The 18031-nt window shown below is 36.9% G+C and overlaps 1 protein-coding gene across 4 annotated transcripts in view; it reads left to right on the top strand.

The window, feature by feature from the left end:
* The window catches only part of LOC132124152 (5'-AMP-activated protein kinase subunit gamma-2-like), a 71072-nt gene that overhangs the window by 50131 nt on the left and 2910 nt on the right, over nt 1–18031 (top strand). For 3 of the 4 annotated variants that reach the window (XM_059535008.1, XM_059535009.1, XM_059535010.1), the window contains 9 exons: nt 5364–5445; nt 9748–9806; nt 12470–12515; nt 12602–12656; nt 12960–13086; nt 13620–13785; nt 13878–13915; nt 14009–14155; nt 16628–16721. In XM_059535008.1, coding sequence (XP_059390991.1) covers nt 5364–5445; nt 9748–9806; nt 12470–12515; nt 12602–12656; nt 12960–13086; nt 13620–13785; nt 13878–13915; nt 14009–14155; nt 16628–16721 — 814 coding nt within the window. Of the gene's footprint in view, nt 1–5363; nt 5446–9747; nt 9807–12469; nt 12516–12601; nt 12657–12959; nt 13087–13619; nt 13786–13877; nt 13916–14008; nt 14156–16627; nt 16799–18031 lie in introns of all 4 variants that reach the window. The other variant, XR_009426723.1, reaches the window with a different exon arrangement.

Below are 18031 nucleotides of genomic sequence, written 5' to 3'. Positions count from 1 at the left end.
GTAAACCCCGCTTCCACACTGGTGTACATAGCGAACACGATCACTCGACCAGCGCCCTTCTCAGGCAGGGAGGAGGACTGCAACGGGTTCTTATTACAATGCTCTCTCGCGCTAGAACAACATGCACATCAATATCCCATGGATCGTTCAAAAATATCTTTTGTGATTCAGCAGTTATCCGGGGCTGCGCTGAGATGGGGAGAAGTACTCTGGTTCCAAGAAACCGCAGTCACTTCATCATTCCAGAGTTTTATTAATCATTTTAAAGAAGTGTTTGGCCGTCCAGTGGGTGATTCCTCAGTAAGTGAACGATTACTACATTTACGTCAAGGAAAAAAATCTGTGTCAGAATATTCACTCGAATTCAGAACCTTGGCCGCGGCGAGTGGATGGAATGAGAAGGCCCTACTGACGGTGTACCGAGAAGGGTTAAATCCTACGCTGCGGTTACAGCTTGCCATATACGACGACAGTATGGGTTTAGAAAAATTCATGCAACAAGCCCAACGAGTGCATCTTAGATCCCTATCATGCTATCACGACACACCTGCTCCAGTTCCTCTTTCCCAGCAGCTCACGCCTGAGAAACCCCCAGAAACACCGCCAGAGAGAATGCAAGTTGAAATCAAGAGACTGACTCCTACTGAACGAATTCGTCGACGAGAAAACAGACTCTGTCTCTATTGTGGGAAGGAAAATCATTTCATACGCACGTGCCCATCTCGTCCCCCACGTTTACTGGTGAGCTCAGTCCTGCCCAAACCCTCTGTGTCCTCCCCATTAACCATGTCGTCATATCAACCACGGCCATCGTGGACTCTGGATCCGCAGGTAACTTCATCTCAGGAAAGTTCTAGAAAACCCTTGACCTCTGAACAACCAGAACCCAGAAACAATACTCCATCTACGCAGTGACAGGCGAGATGATAAACAAAGGGTATGTGACCTCCCAAATTGCACCCATCACACTCAGTGTACAGAATAATCACCACGAGTCTTTCACTCCCTTCGTTCTTGAGAAAAGCCAGACAGACATCATCCTAGGGCGTCCGTGGCTGATCCAACACCAACCCTCACTAAACTGGGCTACAGGAGAGATTAGTAGTTGGGGCTGTAACTGTCATGAAACACACTGCTTATCTCGCACCAATGAAAAGCCAGATTCTATGATCATTAATTCTACGTCTATTGAGAGTCCAAGAGAAAATCTGTCCATTCGTGTTCCTCCATGCTATTCATCCTTTTCCGATGTGTTTAATCCAGTCGCAGCAGCCAAGTTACCCCCACATCGACCCTGGGATTGCGCTATAGACCTCGTACCTGGAGAGCCCATTCCTAAGGGTGGGATATACTCTCTGTCCCTTCCAGAACAAGCTGCAATGCGTGAGTATGTTGAAGAAACCTTGAAACAGGGATATATTAGACCATCTACCTCACCAGCGGCAGCAAGTTTTTTCTTTGTTTACGACCCTGCATTGATTACCGGGCATTAAATAAGATCACAGTGAAATTTAGTTATCCCATACCGTTAATTCCATCCTCCCTAGAACAACTTTGCGACGCTCGCATCTTCACCAAGTTAGACCTAAGAAGTGCGTATGATCTGATCAGGATCCGAGAGGGAGATGAATGGAAAACCGCTTTCATTACACCAGCCGGTCACTACGAATATCTAGTGATGCCCTATGGTCTTGTAAATGCCCCTTCTGTTTTCCAGAGTTTTATGGACTAGGTCCTCCGGGAGTTCCTAAACCGATTCGCCCTCGTATACATCAACGACATACTCATCTACTCCCGGAATGAAGAGGAACACCAGCAGCACGTAATCCAGGTACTCCAGCATCTTAGAAAATTCTCCCTGTTTGTGAAGGCGGAAAAATGTCTCTTTCACCAGACCTCCGTAGAATTCCTCGGTTACCAGATCAGCTCAAGAACGGTTAAGATGGATGACCATAAAACCAAAGCCATCACTTCCTGGCCTAAACCCAAGTCTGTCAAAGAACTCCAGAGATTCTTAGGCTTCGCAAACTTCTACAGACGATTCATAGACCGCTACAGCATCATCACCTCTCCATTAACATCTCTCCTTACAGGTAAACCCAAGACACTCCAGTTGACCCCGGAAGCAGAACAGGCCTTCCAAGCATTGAAAACCGCCTTCACAAGAGCTCCCTTGCTACAACACCCAGACCCAGAGAAAAAATTCATCGTCGAAGTGGATGCCTCCATCACGGGGGTAGGAGCCGTCTTATCCCAGTACTCTGAGCAAGCTCGGAAACCAATGCCCTGTGCGTTCTTTTCTAGAAAGTTATCCGCTGCAGAAAGAAACTACGATATCGGCAACCGGGAATTACTGGCATTGAAACTGGCCCTCGAGCAATGGAGGCACTGGTTAGAGGGAGCCCGGCTGCCTTTCCTTGTACTTACGGATCATAAGAACTTACAGTATCTCAAGGAAGCCAAAAGACTTAACCCTCGTCAGGCCAGGTGGGCATTATTTTTCACACGTTTCCATTTCCTCATATCCTATCGTCCGGGATCGAGAAACACAAGAGCCAACACCCTATCCCGACTACATGGTTTAGAAGAAGCCCAAGAGGAAGTGGAACCTATCCTGCCCACCAAACTCTTTGTAAACCCAATTCAATGGGATCTTGACGAAGTACTCCGTGAACAAGCCCAGAACCAGCCAGCTCCACCAACGTGTCCCATAGGTAAAATCTATGTGTCGGAGGCTAATCGAGTCCTTCTCATTTTGGACGCTCATTCTTCTGTTGGAACCGGTCACCCAGGATTAACTAAAACTCTCTCAGCTCTTCAGAGGAAATACTGGTGGCCACGGATGCGGGAGGATATCCTGGAATTCATCAACGGGTGCGCACTCTGCGCGATAACCAAGATACCTTGACAACTACCTACTGGAAAGCTCCTACCCTTACCCATTCCTCAACGCCCTTGGTCCCATATCGGAGTGGATTTTGTTACAGACCTCCCAGCTTCTGAAGGTAACACCTGTATCTTGGTAGCCATAGATAGATTCTCCAAGGCTTGCAAGCTCATCCCATTAAAAGGTCTCCCCACAGCTTTTGAAACTGCCGAATTATTATTCAACCATGTATTCCGTAACTTTGGTATTCCTGAGGACATTGTTTCTGATAGGGGACCTCAATTTATCTCAAGGGTCTGGAAGTCTTTCCTTGCCATGCTTAATGTCACCGTCAGTCTAACATCCGGATACCATCCACAAGCGGACGGACAAACCGAGAGGAAAATCCAGGACATCAGCCGTTTTCTAAGAACCTTCTGCCACAGAAACCAGAACCTATGGAGCAGGTATATCGTCTGGGCCGAATATGCTCAAAACTTCCTTAGACAAATCAGCCAATCTCACCCCATTCCAATGTACCCTTGGTTACCAACCTCCTCTGTTCCCTTGGTCGGGAGAACCTTCCAACATGCTGGCCGTTAATGTCTGGTTCCGCAGCAGCAAGAGAGTGTGGAACCAAGCCCATCGTCACCTGCAACAAGCGGTCAATCGCCAACAACGTTTTGCAGACACCCACCGTAAAGAGAACCCTGTATATCAGCCCGGCCAACTAGTATAGCTCTCCACCCGAGACATTACACTTCGACAGCCCTGTAAAAAACTAAGCCCAAAATACATCGGACCATTACCCACAGAGCAACAAATCAACCCGGTCAACTATCGACTCCAGCTTCCTGCACAGTACCGCATCCACCCTACATTTCACGTCTCCTTGTTAAAACCCCATCACTTACCTGTTTCTGTTCCCTCTGCAGACCCAGTCCCTGATGACGAACCCCCATTACCACCCATTGACGCGGAGCCTATCTACACGGTTAAGGAAGTCCTAGATTCCCGGCGTCGTGGAGGGCGGTTAGAATATCTAATAGACTGGGAAGATTACGGACCAGAAGAGAGGTGTTGGGTGCCTTGCCAAGACATCCTTGATCCAAGTCTACTTACTGAGTTTCATGCCCAGCATCCTGAGAAACCCGCTCCACGACCTCGAGGCAGACCCCCATGACGCCGGAGATTAAGGCCCGCTGGCGCGGACCCTGGAGGGGGGGGTAGTGTCCAATCCAATCCAACCAATCACCATCGCTCACTCTCTCCCGAATTATAATCACGAGCACCTGATCTCCATTACCCCTGCACTATAAAACACCTCCGGAAACCCCAATGCATTGTCAAGCCTCCAACAGGGATCGACCTTGTGAACTTGTCTCCGACTCACCTTGTCTTCACGAAGACTCCAGCCGTAAAGTATACTCACATTTGAGAAAGTAACCTGTGTGTATTTGTTCTCCGGTCTCCAGATCACCCCAGGCATATTCCATGATCTGAACTCCCCTACGTGCCTTGATATCTCCTGAGTGCCTAAGTGATCCTTCGACTATTGAACTCCCACTGCAAGAGAAGAGACAAGGATCTGAATCTCGTATTGTGTGGTTTTGAAGTATCGATATATAAGCATACTCACCTGGCTTTCACAGAAGCATACTTACCTGGGTTTCACGGGCACGAACTCCAGAAAACCCTGCACCGAGTTTGCACTTCCTTCCCTCGCACTATTCCCTTTAAATAAAGACTGTGTTGAACTTACCTCTGCCTCCGCATACTAACCTGACAGTAGGTGTGTTATAGTAATGATATTATTGCTATTATTAATATTCTAAGTACAAATAAGTAGTAATAGTGTTAAATTCATTGCAGATCTTCTTATATGCATTATTGACATTTTATATATAATTAATAATTAGTAGTATAAGTGCTAATATTATTGCTATTAGTATTACTAATAGTAATATTGTTAAATGATTGTGGATACTATCATTAATTATATATATGCATTATAATATAATAATAATAAGTAGAAGTAGTATTAATACTAACACTATAATTATTGCTATTTCTAGTATTATTAGCAAAGTTTAATAATAAAAATAATAATTAAGGATTTAACTATTTAAACGTGAACAGAAAGAAGAAATAAAAAAATTTCAATTGATTCAATATTTTTTTTATTAGTCGCTTAAAAATGTAAAATAATCTCTATTGCATTTTATTCATAAGAAATATTCATTAATTTCACATATGAAATTTCTTATGCATTCCTTTGGTAAAGGCATTGTGCTTGTTGCTGAATGCTTAGACATGTATGAACATGGGTTTTGTTTGAAAACCAGCATTTATCATTGGAGGGTCTTCAAAGGTGTAATTTCTTGCCATATTGTGTGCATAAACAGAAAACAGTGCCCTCTACCTGTCACTGCTGGTGCTAAAAAAAATTGGTGTGAAATGTGACGACATAATTGTTTTAGTACCCTTTATTTTTTAGGTAAAAAAGGCCTTTTTTGCCTTGGTGACCAATGGGGTCCGAGCCGCCCCTCTGTGGGAGACCAAGAAACAGAGTTTTGTGGGTGAGTATGTTTTGATAATGAATACAAAAAAATGGCACTGTTTGATATGAGTGACAAAGACCCCTTTTGAAAGAACAAGCACCTGACTTTAGTTGTAATAGGTATTGAAATTCTTTGTACTCTTTGGTTACTGTCATCTTATTGGGAGTACCAGCTATAGTTAATCTCTAAGGGAGTGTAACGTATACGTCCAGATCTTTTTGTCCTATAAGAGATTTAGACTTGAGATGATCCTTCCTGTCACCCTCTACAGCACTCAGCAGTCCTCTGATCCTTGTTTCCATGACAAAATTCACTCAAAATAGAAGCGTGTGCTGACCAGAGTCGCAGCGTTTGACTCCGGCTCCACAAAAAATGGAATAATGATTTCTATAAGTTAGGCAAAATTAACTGTCTTGGAAAAATTCAGAACTGTCTAAAAAATAGTGGCAGAAATGGCAAAAAAAAAAAAAAATTATATATATATTAGGGGTGTAATGGTACGTGTATTCGTACCGGACCGTTTCGGTACAGGGCTTTCGGTACGGTGTACGTGTGTACCGAATGACCCAATGCAATATTTGGTATGCGGAACATAGGTACATTTTCGTGTTTCCAGACATATATTTACATTTTAAAAATGTGTATATATATATATATATATATATATATATATATATAAAATAAATGTAGCATTCAGGCCAACATGTTTTACCTAACATGTGTTCCCTGGGAATTGAACCCACAACCATTGCATATATATATATATATAAGTTTTATTATTGTGTCATGCGTATGATTACGCCCAGCCCGCATGGACTTACAAGACACCAACATTAATAATCATAAGTAAGAGGATTAATATACAAGATAGATGTACCAGATAGACAGATCCAAAGTACATAGAATACATTGCTCCCCAAATAATAGTAATAGAATTAATAATAATAATAGTACATATGTATTCAAATACATGCATGTATGTAATCCTATACACATGTATTCTCATTTATTCACATAATCACCCATATAAGCACATAATCCTACACAGAACAAAATTAAATCTCATTAAATAAACTGGCTTGCCTTTTTTTCCGAGCCTTTGAAACAAAGTCTGCAAACTTAAACACATCATAGTTAAACAAGCACAATAATTTTTGATCATCAGCATACCAAAATATTTCAGAAATTTGTTGTGTAACTTCCAGAAACAAAGATTCCCTTAGATCATCATACTGTGTACAATACAAAAAGGAAATGAGATACATTTTCCATTTTCCTCAATGGCTAAAGGCAAAGTCCCACATCTCAGCTGTGCAACCAAAGATCTATGGCTTCTAGGTAAACGAGATGTAACATATAATTCTGGACTAAAATTCTGTTTGATATGCATATATGTTCTTAATTTTGGCTTTAATAAAACATTTTCAAACCATTTTTCTTCATATTTCATTTTAACAGCTTATGTTTAAGCGAATTGACATTACAACTTAGATTATTTCTGTAGATATACAACATATCCACCTCCTCAAAAATAGAATAAATCTCCTTTACCCATGGAGACCTGTGAGCTTTACCCCAACTAAATACTCTCTTATTTACTCTATCTTCTGCCATTCTGATTAGTCGATTCCACAATCGTATCATTTCACATTTTCTCTGTACAACTCCTAATATATATATATATATATATGTATATATGTATATATATTTATTTATTTATTTTGGGTCTGAAAGGTTTTTAAATTTTCTTTTTGAAAGTATTTTTATGCTCACCAATGCTGCATTTATTGGATCAAAAGACACAGTAAAAACAGCAATATTGTGAAATATTACAATTTAAAATATATTTTTTCTATTTTCATAAGTTTTAAAATGTCATTTATTCCTGTGATGCAAAGCTGAATTTTTAGCATCATTACTCCAGTCTTCAGTGTCATGTGATTCGTCTGAAATCATTTTAATGTTGATTTGGTGCTCAAAAAAACATTCTTATTATTATCAATGTTGAAAAAGTTGTGCTGCCTAATTCTTTTTTTGTGCCTACTGATACATTTTTCTCCTGATTTTTTGATAAATAGATTAAATGAGCAGCATTGATTTGAAATTGAATTTATCTAACAATGTAAAAGTCTTTTTTACTTTTTATTAGAGCCTCTTTGCTAAATAAAAGTGATAATTTCTTTAACAAAAATTATATTGACCCCAAACTTTAAATGTTTTGGTTATGAAGAAAGTAAATAGAGTGAATTCATCCTGTTGTCATTTTATGTAGATATTGACCCAGACATTATATATAAAATTAAATAATACATTTATTAAATAATACATTTAATTTTGTTCAAAAATTTTATGAACTGAAAATGCACCTGCAATAGCTTAGTTATTTCAGTGCATTCAGCCTTTGAGGTGAAGGGGAAGAAGTGATCACATGTTAGAAAGAAATGAATTTTTTTTGGTGCAGGTAAAGGTATGCTCAAGGAGAAATTAAGGAATATGTTTGCTTCATTTTAGCAGAATCTCCTCAGAATCTCACAACCCTCCCCGGAGTTTCATACAGCAGCCTGTTGATGTTTCATATTTCTTAAAGTCATTTCATGTTTAGGTAGATTTGCTTGTGTACTGGTCTACCATAAGCCTCTCAGCATTGATAAAGGGCCGTTTGAGTGTGTCTGAGTCAGTGCTGCGTCACTTACCTTGCTGTAGACTCAGGCCTAAATACAGAGTGATAGTTCACTAAAAATGAAATTCTATCATCGTTTACTCACCCTCATGTTATTAGGAGTTATTGGTGTTAAAATGAGCCGTGTTTGTGTCAGAGGGAAAGAGAGCAGGTGGTGATATTAATTAGCGGGTTTTGAAACCTCTCACCTTTGAGAGCTCCATGAGGAGTCTTTGTCAATTCAACTTAATCACCATGATGGCTCCAACACCTGCTTATAAAAAGCTCTTCAGCTGAAAAATGAATAAAATTTGCACTCTGATAGGGGGAATTTGATGCTTCCTTTATGACACTTTATAAACTAGTATAATAATTTTATAATAATTTTAATGCATAATTATTTTTGAAAAATAGATATTTATTATTAATAACTGAAAAAATATTTCCCCCCATTAATTAATTTTATTTTTTAAACTTGCTATAATTTTAAATAAAGCTAAATAAACAGTACCTAAGATTGTTAGGGTTTTGAAAAATGTAGAAAAATTATGAATTTGTAAAACACGCTGGAATCATAAAGATATTTTATGCAGAACCTTAAGCAAAAACACTAATTATTGTCTATAAATTAAGCCAAATGTCATTTATTTTTAAATAATAATAATAATAATAGAAATAATATAAAGTAAATATAACTATATTCATATAAATAAAAAATAAATGTTTATATTAATACTAAAATTATAATAACTGGTATGAATTGACTCATTTTTGTTCACCAGTTAAACAACATTTCATAATTTAACAACTATATTAATATAAATTAAAAATTTATGTTTTCAATAAAATTATAACTGATTTGATATGACTGATTTGATATTTGATATGATTTTTTTTTTGTTCACCAATCAAACAACATTGCATAATTTAGCAAGTTTACAAAATTTCTGCGCATGGTTTTCTGGGAACACTAACGCCTATACTGATGACTGACACAAATCAGTTAATCAGTTATTTCAACTTCTTATTTAACCAAACAGTCCAAACACACTAGTTGACTAAAATGAATCAGAATATAAAGTATGTTTTTTTAGGCTGATGCCACCCAAACCAGGTCTCTGGCACTGCTTACATCCTGAAACACCACAGTCCCTCATTTCTCCGTTTACTGATTAAGACTGCATTAAGGCCACAATAAGGATATTAATGCGCCTGCACCCTTCATCACCTTTTATCAAGAGAGTGATTATGCCGCGGCAGTGTAAGCATCTCAGAAACTGATTTAGACACAGTGTCCGCTAGTTTGCTGCCAGGGTTTATGTAATTTTATAAATACGGCCTTCTCAGATAACACTCATCACTCCTATGTGACTCTCCTCTCAGACACAGCAGTGATGCTGACCTACTGTCTCCTTCAGTATCATGTTCATCTGTGTGGATTAAGTCTGTTAAGTTTATACATCGAGATCTATTTTGATCTATTTTAGCTCATGGCTAGCAAAACGCCATCCCATAAAAAAGCTCCCTTCTGTACTCTGTGAGGGGAAACTGTTATCGGAGACCCCATGTTTCCCAGAGTCTTTTTTCATGATTTAAGGGTGGTTCCAGGTTATTGCCTTTCCACACTGAAGTCTTAATTTGTCTTTCTTGTTTCTCTGCAGGCATGCTAACCATCACAGACTTCATCAACATACTTCACAGATACTACAAATCACCCATGGTATGTAATGCATTCTGTTTTTAGTTTTTTCTAGTTTTTAGAAGAAATACTGATCTCTTAGGATGGAAACATACTCTCAATTTTAGACTCATGCTTCAGTGATATAAAGTGTACATGTATACAGTAAAAGTGCTGCATTTAACTTTGCCGGCTGGCAGACGGGCTGCTTATAGTCGCAAATAACCTACAGCGCTCTGCTCAGATCACACTGATCTCAGGAATCAGAATCAAATGTTCCAGAAACACCTCAGCATCTGTTGTCTTTTGTGCTGATAATTGCTCCTTCAAAGTCATTTTAAGTAGTTCAATTGATGTGGATTGTAAATAAATTGCTTATTTTCTCACATCTGTTATGAAGCTATACTCCTGTCATTTCATATTTTCTTTAATTTACGATATGGAGTTGATTCTTACTATATAATTCGCAGCCAAAGATTCGCTGTACAACTTCTCATCTTTGTTTTAGCATTTTGTTCTTAAATATAGATTAATGTGAATTCATGCGAGAGCAAAGAAACCACTAATCACTTTGAATAAAAGCAACATCCTCTCATCCTTTCACACATCATCTCATCTTTTCTGCAGACACTGGAAGTACTTGAAAATGCTGTAAAGCTTCTTCCTGCGTTTAGAGGAAAGGCAGCTGTGGCTTAATTATTTATATTCATATGTGAAGGCAAAATACTGACTATAATCTCCACTAGACTGACACAGGATTATTTGACGAAAAGAAAGTTCAAAAGAACAGCATTTATTTGAAATAGTACTCTCAAAAACAGGTCATTCAGAGCTTGTCATGGTTTTTATTTGGCCTGGTCTAATCAACAACTATTTGTGACCCTGGACCACAAAACCAGTCTTAAGTGTAAAGTGTTTTTGAAAATAAGATTTATACATCGTCTGAAAGCTGAATAAATAAGCTTTCCATTGATGTATGGTTTATTAGGATCGGACAATATTCAGCTGAGATGCAACTGTTTGAAAATCTGGAATCTGAGGGTGCAAAAAAAATCAAAATACCTTGAAAATCGCCTTAGAATTTGTCCGAATGAATTCTTAGCAAAGCATATTACTAATCAAAAATTAAGTTTTGATATATGTACAGTATGAAAGTTACAAAATATCTTCTTTACATGATCTTTACTTAATATCCTAATGATTTTCGGCATAAAAGAAAATCTGATCATTTTGTCCCATACAATGTTTTTTTGGCTATTGCTAAAAATGTACCCCAGCGACTGCTCCAGGGTCACATTTGAAAAGATTAGGCAGTCTTAACAGAAATAATTTACACCCAGATGTCTTCAATGTAAAAATGTATGACATTCGGTGTTAGTGGACTTCATACCTGTAAAATCTTTATATAGACTTTATATCTTTATAATAAAGATTATGTCCCCTTTAGGCACTGTCACATGCTCACTAACAGTGTCTTCCCATCATTCCTCTCCAGAGCCTCCAGGAAACAGTGAGCATCAGCATTAACCCATTTTCTTGTCCCATTGGTTTTATTATGCACTGAAAGGTGCACACGTGTGTCCACAGTAATCATTAGCTAACATATGGAAGCAGGCAGCTGTGCATCCTCTGATCGCTGTCCTTTTATGATTAGTCATGTGGGTTTAGATGTTAACCTGCATCAGCAGTGTGGTGTGGCTCTTTAATTGGTGCCGCTGTGGGAAGCTAGCTGTTTAGGTGATCTGTCTCACTTTCACTCAGTCAGCGTTACGGCTCTGAAAGGTTGGGACTACACTCCTGTAACTCTTTTTTCCAGTTCCAGGAATCAGTACCCGAAGCTTTTCTTAGTTGATGAAAGCACACCTGTACCTCGTCTGTCTGAAATTCTCACTAGTCAACAAATGCCTGTCAGATTGTGTTTTTTCTTTTTTCTTCTTTTTTTTCTGTAGTATTTGATGGTTTTGGTCAAATGAGGGATTTTAAGGTTTCTTTGCTCACTATGGCTCAAGAGTGTATAATATCATTAATTATAAAATACACTCATTTACATCATCATTTTTATCATTATTGTTAAACATTTAAACATTTTATTGTAAACTTAATTGTAAATTATGCTAATAACAATATTATTATTATTATCTCTTCTATAAATAAATATGAATTATTAAGTTACATTATTAAGATTTTATATAGATATTTTTTAAAGAATAATGTATAAAAATATTTATAAAAATAAAATAATATAATTTATAATAACTATGTAATTGTAATGTTTAAATAATGATTATTGTGATGATGATGATGATGATGATGATAAAAATAGTTGTTATTATTATAGAAATATAAACTTATAACAATAATAATTATTAGAATATAGATTAATATTTATATTTTTATAAGTATATTTGATAAGTTACATATTGCAATTTTACTTTACATAATTTAGATTTTCATATTTTTTAGATTACATTAATAATTTAAAAAAGTATATTGTAATAACTTTTTTATGTATATGTGTGTGTGTATATATATATATGTGTGTGTGTATGTGTGTATATAGATTTCTTATTTTAAAATGTATTATAATTTTATGTAATTGTACTAATATTTAAAAATACTACTACTACTACTTATAATAATAATTATTATTATTACTGTATAATTGTATTTTACAATTTGAGTAAAAAAAAATTGTTTTGTTTCAGGTACAAATCTATGAGCTTGAGGAGCATAAAATTGAGACGTGGAGAGGTAAGAAATCCTCACAGGAGATTCTTTCCAGTGTTTCCTGTTTTGTTTCTAGATGTTATATTTCTTTTTTCTTTTTTTGACAACAGAGCTTTATCTACAAGAAACATTCAAGCCTTTGGTGAACATATCTCCAGATGCAAGGTACTATGCCTTACTATGAGAAGACACATGCTGTAAGATGATCTTATATGTTGAAGAGGATATTAGTGTAGTGAACCGCTAGAGTTCCTTTAGTAAAAAACAGTCTTTTCCTCTCATGTATTGCCCTTTCCTGTGTGCGTGGTCTTGTTTGCTTATATTTTCAGTGTATTAAATATTTCAGTGCACATTGTCTTGAAGGACAAAACTCTGAATTTCATCAGGGTCCTCTGAAGATGCCCGTCTGTTCCTCAGGTCACCGCAGTGAAATTGACTTTCTCCGTCTCTATATTTTGTGTGCTTCAGCATATTTGATGCAGTGTATTCACTGATCAAAAACAAGATCCATCGGTTACCTGTCATCGACCCTGTCAGTGGAAATGCACTTTACATTTTGACGCACAAAAGGATCCTGAAATTCCTTCAACTGTTTGTAAGTTCATCAATATATTCTATGTGTATCATATTCTATGTGTATATGTGTATCATTTCTGCATTTAGTAAGATTTCTGTTGGATGTTTTTTTTTTTCTGGTGGGGTATGAGGTTTAACTGATGTTGTAATAATGCGTCCAGTCATTTCCTGTAGATTGACAAAGAATGAGGAAGGAATTGAATGAGTAGAATGAAAAAGTGCAGAGGAAGGGAGGGGTAGAGCGAGCAGATGAAGATGAAGAGAACAGTCTCTAGATTAATGTCATCTATCTGATCACAATTACATGGCTGCTTAAATATCTCTCAGGACAATGTCACAAAGTTTTTGAAAGGATGAGGTCAGTTAAAGCCTCAGCAGGACAGCTTACATAGAAATGCACTGAAATGGGAAATAAAATGTACTTTATATAGTGTTTTTTTTGTTTGACAAACAGGGCAGATAGCCAGTATAATTCCTATAACTCCTAAAATGATCATGTTGCTTGAATTCTAGAATATTAAAAAGCTGACAAGAGTAGTTTGTGTGTCTCAGGTGTGTGAGATGCCAAAGCCCGCCTTTATGAAGCAGACACTGGAGGAGCTGAGCATCGGGACCTACAGCAACATCGCCTTCATCCACCCCAACACGCCAATCATCACTGCACTCAGCATCTTTGTGGAGAGGAGAGTGTCAGCGCTGCCTGTGGTGGATGAGTCAGGTATGATTCAAGAGGGAAAAGTGGATTCCCATACTGTTACACTCATGAAATGACATGTTTAAAACTTTTTTTTCATATTTTTTGCCTTTCAGGAAAAGTTGTAGATATTTATTCCAAATTTGATGTCATTGTAAGTATGTTATGTATTTATCTTATTGTTGAGTGTGGAAAATGTTTGTCCCGTTCTCCAGACTTTTTTTATGATCTTTTTGTGTGTTTGTAGAATCTTGCTGCTGAAAAGACGTACAACAACCTTGACATTAATGTGACACAGGCACTGATGCACAGGTCACAGTACTTTGAAGGGGTCATGAAGTGCAACAGACTTGAGACACTGGAAACGATAGTAGATCGAATAGTCAAGGCTGAGGTGAGCTTTCCTGCTGCCTTCATTTCTGTTTTCATATATCTGCAACCTTGTTATTATGACCAAAAAATGGATATGTACTTGGTTTTATACGTTTTCTTTAGCTGTTGTAGTTCTCTATTCAGAAGATATGCTTGACCAGTTCTTTGTTGTATGTATTCTGAAACTACTCTTTTTCTTTTTTGTGTTGTTCTTGGTATTTATTCTAGAACAGGTGTTTGCAATAGCAATAGCTATTATACATCTGGTAATAGACAACAGCTACACTACTAAATATTGTAGAGTTGCTCTTGGTGATATATTCTAGAGCCGATCTTGTTAATAGATAGGCAAGTCTTCATAGTCTTTGTAGATATTCTATAGTTTCTCTAGTTCACTATTATGAGATATGCAGGAGCTGTAATAGATATTGTACAAATGTTCTTGCTTTTAAGTGGAAAAATGTTCGGGTTGTTCTTAGTAATTTGCTCTAGAGCATCTCTTAGATATACATCTGCTCTGGTAGCAGGTGCTTTACCTCTTTATAGAAGAGAAACATTTTTTAGAGTCACTCTTAGTAATAGATATTCTGGAGCAGCTCTTGAAAACAGTCATCAGTTGCTCTTGTTCTTTGTAGAGGAAATATTTTAGAATTAGCCTTGGTAATATATTCTAGAGCAGATCTTGCTAATATAAATTATATTTATTTATTGTTTACAGATTTTCAGCAGTTGCTCTTGATCTTTATAGTGGTGATATTTTTTCTATATATACTAAAGCTGCTCTTGTTCATTATAGATATTCCAGATATTCCAAACTGCTGTTTGTCTTTATAAAGGAAAATATTCATGTTACTCTTGTTAATGTATTCTATTGATAGAAGAGATATTCTAGATCATCTGGGTAATAAATGCTGTAGAGCTGCTCTTGTCTTACTGTGGTAATTCTTGCATCACACTTGTTTCTATATATTCTTTAGCTTTTCTAATTCACTATTGAAAAAATATTTTAAATAATCCTGGTAATATATGCTCTAGAGCATTATTTTAGTGTCACTCTTTTCTAGATGTTGTAGAGCTGCTCAAGTTCACTATAGATGGGATATTCTAGATCATCTGGGTAATATATGTTCTAGAGCTACTTTTTGCATTTATTATGGTCAAATTGTAGCGTTGCTTTTGTTTCTAGATATTTTGTAGCGGTTCTATTTTAATAAAAAAGAGATTGTAGATAATCTGGTTAATAGAGGCTCTAGAGCTAATATACGCTGTTATAATGGACATATTCTAGCCTTACTTTTGTTTCTAGATATTTTGTAGCTATTCTAGTTCACTATAGAAGAGATATTTTAGATCATCTGGTTAATAGAGGCTCTAGAGCTAATATTAGCCTTTATTATGGTCATATTCTAGCGATACTTTTGTTTCTAGATATTTTGTAGCGGTTCTATTTTAATAAAAAAGAGATTGTAGATAATCTGGTTAATAGAGGCTCTAGAGCTAATAGAGGCTCTAGAGCTAATATACGCCGTTATAATGGACATATTCTAGCCTTACTTTTGTTTCTAGATATTTTGTAGCTATTCTAGTTCACTATAGAAGAGATATTTTAGATCATCTGGTTAATAGAGGCTCTAGAGCTAATATTAGCCTTTATTATGGTCATATTCTAGCGATACTTTTGTTTCTAGATATTTTGTAGCGGTTCTATTTTAATAAAAAAGAGATTGTAGATAATCTGGTTAATAGAGGCTCTAGAGCTAATAGAGGCTCTAGAGCTAATATACGCTGTTATAATGGACATATTCTAGCCTTACTTTTGTTTCTAGATATTTTGTAGCTATTCTAGTTCACTATAGAAGAGATATTTTAGATCATCTGGTTAATAGAGGCTCTAGAGCTAATATTAGCCTTTATTATGGTCATATTCTAGCGATACTTTTGTTTCTAGATATTTTGTAGCGGTTCTATTTTAATAAAAAAGAGATTGTAGATAATCTGGTTAATAGAGGCTCTAGAGCTAATATACGCCGTTATAATGGACATATCCTAGCCTTACTTTTGTTTCTAGATATTTTGTAGCTATTCTAGTTCACTATAGAAGAGATATTTTAGATCATCTGGTTAATAGAGGCTCTAGAGCTAATATTAGCCTTTATTATGGTCATATTCTAGCGATACTTTTTTTTCTAGATATTTTGTAGCTATTCTGGTTCCCTCTAGAAGAGATATTCTAGATCATCTGTATAATAGATGTTCTAAAGCTGCTCTTAGCTTTTATTGTGATATTTTAGTTCTGCTGTTGTTTCTAGATATTCAAGAGCTTGTATAATTCACTATAGAGGAGATATGCTTGAGTTGCCCTTGATCTTTGCTTTTGGTTCTCAATATTTTAGAGCATATTTTGGAGCTACTCTAGGAAATATTCTAGAGCTGTTCACTGTCCTAGGTACTCGAGGGCTACTCTGGATGCTGATGTCTCTCTGTCCTCTGTCAGGTGCACAGGCTGGTGGTGGTGGATGAGAATGGCAGCATCGTGGGCATCGTTTCTCTGTCGGACATCCTCCAGGCACTTGTTCTCAACCCCGCAGGTATCAATGCTCAGCATTCCTAAAGCACATTTCCAGCCGGACCCTCCTCCTCCCAACCTCTCTCGCCCGAGCCACAGGTACTACCACCACTGCAACCTCTGCTGGGGTCAAGAAGACGATGCATGACCGTTGCCTGGCTCATGAGGGGCGCGAGGATGGCATGTGCCAACTTATACTTTCTGTTTCCATCACAGAACCAGATGGGATTGGCTTTGATTCCAGAGGGCAGTGTATGTGTGTACGTGTGTGTGTATGTGTGCACGCCCACATTTCAGCGCATATGATTTTGATTAATGAGACACTTGCAGTACATCAGAGCCCCTCCCACTACAGGGCTTCCCATCTGCAGTAACTCAACCACTCACTGTGTGTCCTCTCAACACATGCATACACATAATGTCATAGGTCTTCCCAGTAAGATCATTAAACATTTCGGCTCATACATTTAAATACCTCTTGCAGGATATGGAAGATGTGAATTATTTTAACAAAATAAGATCATAAAAATGTCATGTTATTTTTTAATACTGTCCTGAATAAGCTGTTTAGCATAACAAATGTTTACATATAGTGCACAGACAAAATAATAATTGAGTTCAAAAGTTTAAACACCCTTGAATTTAATAATAATTTAATGTCGTTACCTGGATGATCAACAACTGTTTTTATGTTTCGTGATAGTTGTTCATGAGTCTGTTGTTGTTCTGAGCAGTTAAACTGCCTGCTTTTCTTCAGAAAAAGATATTTTCTGCACATTCTTTTGTTTTTAGCATCTTCTGCATATTTGAAGCCTTTCCAACAGCAACTGTATGATTTTAGCATCCATCTTATCACACTTATACAACATACAACTATTACAAAGGGTGAAGACATTCACTGATGCATTAAGAGCAGGGAGTGTCATTTAATAATTTTTTTCTTATTTTAATGGAAACTACTTTCCAGGTTTCCAATTTTGTTACAATTTTGAACATTTTGCATATTTTCCAAGGGGTATGTAAACTTATGAGCATAACTGTATAACCAATTAAATATGTACATCTATATACAACAGACATCTAAATCTAAATCAGATGATGGGACATAATAAACTTCTCTCTGTTTTGGCAAAAAACTTTTGAAAACTTAAAACTCTCTTTCCTTTAGAGAGGTCACTGTGTGCTTGGGAGCCTGTCTTGTTGGCTGTGAATTTATAATACTGCATATTAATTGCTGCTGCGAAGAGTGTTATGAATCCTAAGTAGCAGATGTGATCAAATTACATTCTGCCCTGTGGTACAGTCCTGCTCTTGAGATGGACCTTCCTGCAA

Source organism: Carassius carassius, chromosome 42, assembly GCF_963082965.1.
Source record: "Carassius carassius chromosome 42, fCarCar2.1, whole genome shotgun sequence".
NCBI classification, from domain to species: Eukaryota; Metazoa; Chordata; class Actinopteri; order Cypriniformes; family Cyprinidae; genus Carassius; species Carassius carassius.
Note: the sequence above shows the minus strand (reverse complement) of the source record. Positions and strands in the feature narration are given on the sequence as shown.